Source organism: Salminus brasiliensis, chromosome 16, assembly GCF_030463535.1.
Source record: "Salminus brasiliensis chromosome 16, fSalBra1.hap2, whole genome shotgun sequence".
NCBI lineage: Eukaryota > Metazoa > Chordata > Actinopteri > Characiformes > Bryconidae > Salminus > Salminus brasiliensis.
Window position 1 is genome coordinate 36,764,804 of NC_132893.1, and position 5,430 is coordinate 36,770,233.

General features: G+C 45.2%; 1 protein-coding gene across 1 annotated transcript in view; it reads right to left on the minus strand.

The window, feature by feature from the left end:
- The window catches only part of tcf7l1a (transcription factor 7 like 1a), a 9,874-nt gene extending 4,551 nt beyond the window's left edge, over window positions 1-5,323 (minus strand). Inside the window, 9 exon segments of the mRNA XM_072658428.1 lie at window positions 14-97; window positions 287-377; window positions 493-601; window positions 861-935; window positions 3,261-3,296; window positions 3,299-3,384; window positions 4,376-4,451; window positions 4,542-4,820; window positions 5,049-5,323. Of these exon segments, the coding sequence (XP_072514529.1) occupies window positions 14-97; window positions 287-377; window positions 493-601; window positions 861-935; window positions 3,261-3,296; window positions 3,299-3,384; window positions 4,376-4,451; window positions 4,542-4,760 (776 nt within the window). The 5' untranslated portion in view covers window positions 4,761-4,820; window positions 5,049-5,323.
- Window positions 5,324-5,430: the final 107 nt, after the last annotated feature.

Genomic DNA, 5,430 nt, shown 5'->3' on the forward strand with positions numbered 1-5,430 from the left:
TGTTTCTTTTTACCTAGACATTGAAGAGCTCATGCTAAGTGTTGGGTATGGTGGTCTTAACCCTGCTGCTGGAATGGAGTACATATGCTGACTTTGCCTGGAAACACACCACACACACACACACACACACACACACACACACACACACACACACACACCGTGAATGCAAAATTCTATTGAAGTGACAAAAAAACCTTTTGAACTGGAGCTATGTGGCTGATTAAATGAAGTCTAATCACACAGATCCAACTCCCATCAGGTCGCTCTAAAGCCGGTGGTAACTCACTGTGGCATAATCCAGCTGAGTGGCCCCACTGCCCCAGGGGAGAGGGGGTAATACGGCGAGAGCTCGGATGGGTGGGGTGTGCGGGGGATTCCTGCAGAAACAAACACAAACAAGCACTTTCACTGCCCCCGCTGGTGTAAGAGGGGAATGCAGGTTAATATTTACAGGAGCATCTGCATCTACGCATGAGGCTCCGCCCCTCTTACCTGTCTTTGAGTCCAGAATGTCAGGTGAGAGGTGAGGAGGGGTCCGCGGGGGGAAATGGTCATTACTGTAGGAGAGCAGGGACGTGAGGGGGTGAACATGGTGGGGGGGCTGAACGAGAAAGAGCGGGCGAGAGAGACACAGACAGACAGTTATTTTTCAGACTATTATATTATTATTATTATTATTACTTGCTTTGGCAACAATATATACCAATAAAGCTGAATTGGATAACCTTAACCCTTAACCCTAATCTGAACTGAATTGACAGAGAAAGAAGGGGGGGGTGAGAGTGAGAGAGAGAGACAGAGAGAGAGACAGATTAAGAGCAGATAGGCAGGGTACTTGTAGCGCCCCCTGCTGTACTTACTAGAGGTGCAGCTGTGATGGAGTCTCTGATTGCGGCTGCAGGAACATCAAGCAGAGGAAACTTCATGGGCAGATACTGCAGAGAGGATCAATCGCTTTGATCATTAGTGACTATTGATTACTCTTTTATTGATCTCCAAAAAAAAAAAAAAAGTTTCTGTTTCAGTGAAAAATGACCTGCTCCTCTCACACCCTGATCCCCAACATACAGCCAAACACCACCTATATCCACCACAGGCCAGTCAGATTACCCACAATCCCCACAATCACCATCGGAGAGAGCGCTGGAACTGGTGCTTTCCACAGAGGGCACACTACACAACTCTCACCCCCCGCCTTCCTGTTTTCACATCAGTCACATCCTTTTCATAACAGCAGCCCTGATCTTAATCATCATCATCATCATCATCATCATTATTATTATTATTATTATTATTATTATTATTTTAAAAGCTGCAACATGCAAATAAGCTGTCCAACCAAATACTGTGGTTTACTGGACCAATCACAGCTCTAGATGAGCTCATGTGTATCATCTGTCAGTTGTAACCCATGGGTTTAATTTTGCACTTATTTTTATTAACCCTTCTCTGGCCTGACAGAACAACCCTAATAGCATAATAATAATAATAATAATAATAATAATAAATAACAACAACAATAATAGTAGTAGTAATAATAACACTTTATTTGTTAAAAAAATATATAATCATGTTTCTATTATTGTTACATTTATTTAGAAAACCTAAAGCTACTTTAAATAGACATATTTTGGTTGTAAAACAAAGTGATTTTACTTTACTACTGTGAAACACACACACACACACACAATCAGCCCCCTGGAGTAAAAGGTCATTAAGATAATGACCCCCAGCAGAGATGTCCCACGGAGCTATCAGTGCTAACTAACGCTAACAGCCTGCTAACGGGCCTCCAGCTGCAGCCTGAGTCTTATTCAGATTCTCCGTTCCACCTTAAACAGCCTCACAGACACAGTCTATCACACTGATAATCAATATCTCTGATTGATCGTGTTTAAGATATATTTTTCAGTGCAGACAAACCCTTCAAACGTGAGCAGCACTAAATAACTAATACTGTACAGAACCACCTTAACCCACCTGGTTACCGCAACCCGCCCACCTGTGCAGAAACCAGAAAATGACCATTAACCATAACAGAGGAGTAAATTACAGGCCAACAGTCCAGATTTATAAATACACACAGCTAGTGTGAGTACAGTGATTCAAACAGGTCTTATCAACTACATTAGCCTGGACACCACACACACACACACACACACACACACACACACACACACACACACACACACACACCCAGGTAAAGGATGGTTGCGTCTGGCTTAGTTAGTCAGTTGTGATGATAATTGACTAATTTGTGCATTAAAGTGAAAGACTCACTGCAGACTCTCAGTGGGGGGCGTTTACACCTGTTCACCTCATTCACAGTTTACCACTTCATTCATTAACAGGCCCGTTCACACACACCCCTCCACCAGGACACACTCTGATCAATGAATTGGTCTCATCTAAACTAACCCTGTCCTTTAAGTAAATAGACTATAAATACACTATAAAACACCCCAAAAACACCCCTGAATTCTGTGCAAAATAAAAACACTGAAATACTGCTAACCATTCATATCCCAACTGCACTGTAAGTACACTGCAAGTTAAATAATGTACAAAACAATCATATATACACATAAATACACACACACACACACACATATACATATATTATATACACACACACACACACACTTATATGGGCATGTATGTGTGACTTATTTTAAAGATACAGGCTTTTGCCTGGCAGTGACAAAAACTGGACGTGTCTGTATTGTTTCATATGGACCTACAAAAACAAATTAACGTATAAATTAATATTAAATGTACACAAATTATGATTCTGGTGTGCGACAGTAGCACTGCCTACAAAGCCCTCATTTCAAACCTATTTAAGCACTAAACTGCTAAAATGCCTGCTGCTGTTTTCAGCTCTGTGAAGTCTGATCTGATCTGATCTGTAGTTTACACCGCGATTCATCAGATGAGATTCTCAGATTTATATGATTGTTAAATCTTTACCATACTCGATCTAAACACACCTGATCAAACATGCTTAATTGCTCCACCAGTGAGCTGAGGGCTGAACTCAGTGTCTGACTCGATCAGACTTACACAGTCTCAGATGAACTGAATCGGATCTCTGAACTAAAGATCTGTCCGAGTCATTTCTGCAAACCGAATAAACAACCCACCAATCACTGCACGGAGGGTGGGCGGAGCATGCCTGAAAGCAGGTGTGGAGAGGAGCGGAAAGCGGGTGGGTTTTGAGTTCAGTGAAAAAGTTGAGAAGCGGAGTGTAATGGTCTCACCGCGCTGGGGGACAGAGAGCCTGCGGGGAGGTAGGGGGGGTAGCCAGGTCTGGAAGCATCAGGAACGGGTATCCAGCATAAGGAGAAGCTTTGAAGAACCCTCCATCCTGCTGTCGCCTGAGAGCTTTAGGAGAGAGAGAGAGAGACAGAGAGAGAGAGAGAGAGAGAGAGAGAGACAGACAGAGAGAGAGACAGACAGACAGAGAGAGAAACAGAGAGAGAGAGACAGACAGACAGAGAGAGAAACAGAGAGAGAGAGACAGACAGACAGAGAGAGAGACAGAGAGAGAGAGACAGAGGACAGAGAGAGAGACAGACAGAGAGAGCGAGGAGAGACAGACAGAGAGAGAGACAGACAGACAGAGAGAGAGACAGAGAGAGAGAGACAGACAGACAGAGAGAGAGCACAGAGAGAGAGAGACAGAGACAGAGAGAGAGACAGAGAGAGAGAGACAGAGACAGAGAGAGAGACAGACAGAGAGAGCGAGAGAGACAGAGAGAGACAGAGAGGAGAGAGAGAGGACACACAGAGAGAGAGAGAGAGAGACAGAGAGAGAGAGGAGACAGAGAGAGAGAGAGACAGACAGAGAGAGAGAGACAGAGAGAGAGACAGACAGAGAGAGAGAGACAGAGAGAGAGACAGACAGAGAGAGAGAGAGACAGAGAGAGAGAGAGAGACAGAGAGAGAGAGACAGAGAGAGAGACAGAGAGAGAGAGAGAGAGAGAGAGAGACAGAGAGAGAGAGAGACAGAGAGAGAGAGAGAGACAGAGAGAGAGAGAGGAGAGAGAGAGAGACAGAGAGAGAGAGAGACAGAGAGAGAGAGAGACAGAGAGAGAGAGAGACAGAGAGAGAGAGAGAGACAGAGAGAGAGAGAGACAGAGAGAGAGAGACAGAGAGAGAGAGACAGAGAGAGAGAGACAGAGAGACAGACAGAGAGAGAGAGACAGACAGAGAGAGAGAGAGAGAGAGAGAGAGAGAGAGAGAGAGGAGAGAGAGAGAGAGAGTAAATAAACAGCAGCAGGGGGATGATGATGATGATGATGAGGATGATGATGATGATGATGATGATGAGGAGGAGGAGCAGGACCTGTGTGTTCAGTGTTCAGAGCTTCACCTTCAGCTAAAAACTCCCTCTGTCTGTCATAAAGTCCGGCCTGTCCCGCTCTCGGCAGAGGTCCTCTGTGTGTTCGCTTGGTTTTGGAACAGAAAAGTTGAAAAGTTGAAGTTTATTTTTCCAGAAGAAAAGAAGTTAATTAAATTAGCCTTTAGCTTCTTCTTACCTCAGAGTCTGAAGCGCTGCTGCTGTTATTATTATTATTATTATTATTATTATTATTGTTGTTTTCAGACTCGTTTACCAGAGACGACTTTACATCGTCTAAATCTCCCTCATCAGACACATTTTCGGAGGTTTTCTCCTCCTGTTCTCCTTCATCTTTAAACGAGATCAGCTCATCTCTCGCCCCCAGCTCATCCCCTGCTGCCCCGAGCTGCGGCATGATGGAGGAAACGCGCCTCTACACACAGTGATCCCAGTGCTACAGGTCAGAGCGGCTGATCTGTGGGAAACACGAAATATATCTCCTAAAACAAAAATTAATAAACCCTCAGAGCAGGAAAACAAAGCCACTTTCCACCGAAACGAACTCCACTAACTCCGCTAATGCTACCGCTAAAGCTAGCGCAGCTAACTCAGCTATCTGCAGCATCCAGAGAGCAGCAACCGACCCGAACCGAACCGAACCGACCCGCAGCGACCCGACCCGCAGCGGCCCGCAGCGACCCACTTCACATATGATCCGTCCGGGAGGGTCCGGTCGGTCTTCAAACAATAAAAGATCCGAAAAGACGTCGAACAGCGAGGGGGAGATCCCAGCACTTTCAGAGTCCCAGACAAAGTTGTAGAAGTTGAGCTCCTCCGGGCGGGGCGCCTTAACCCCTAGTTCGCTTCAGCGGGCTTTAAATCCAATTATCCTGAAATCCTGAAGTGATTTGGGAATATTAGCTCGCTAGGCAGTGGTTTGTATCCCTGGAGAAAACTGAAGTTCCTCCAAAAGGAGGAAACCACTCCAAAGAAGGAGGAGTTCTGGCTTCTGAGGCGCTGTTGGCTTTTCTTATTCGAGGTTTCCGGTCCACCTTAAATGGAGCAGCAGTTCCAGCAGGCGCGCT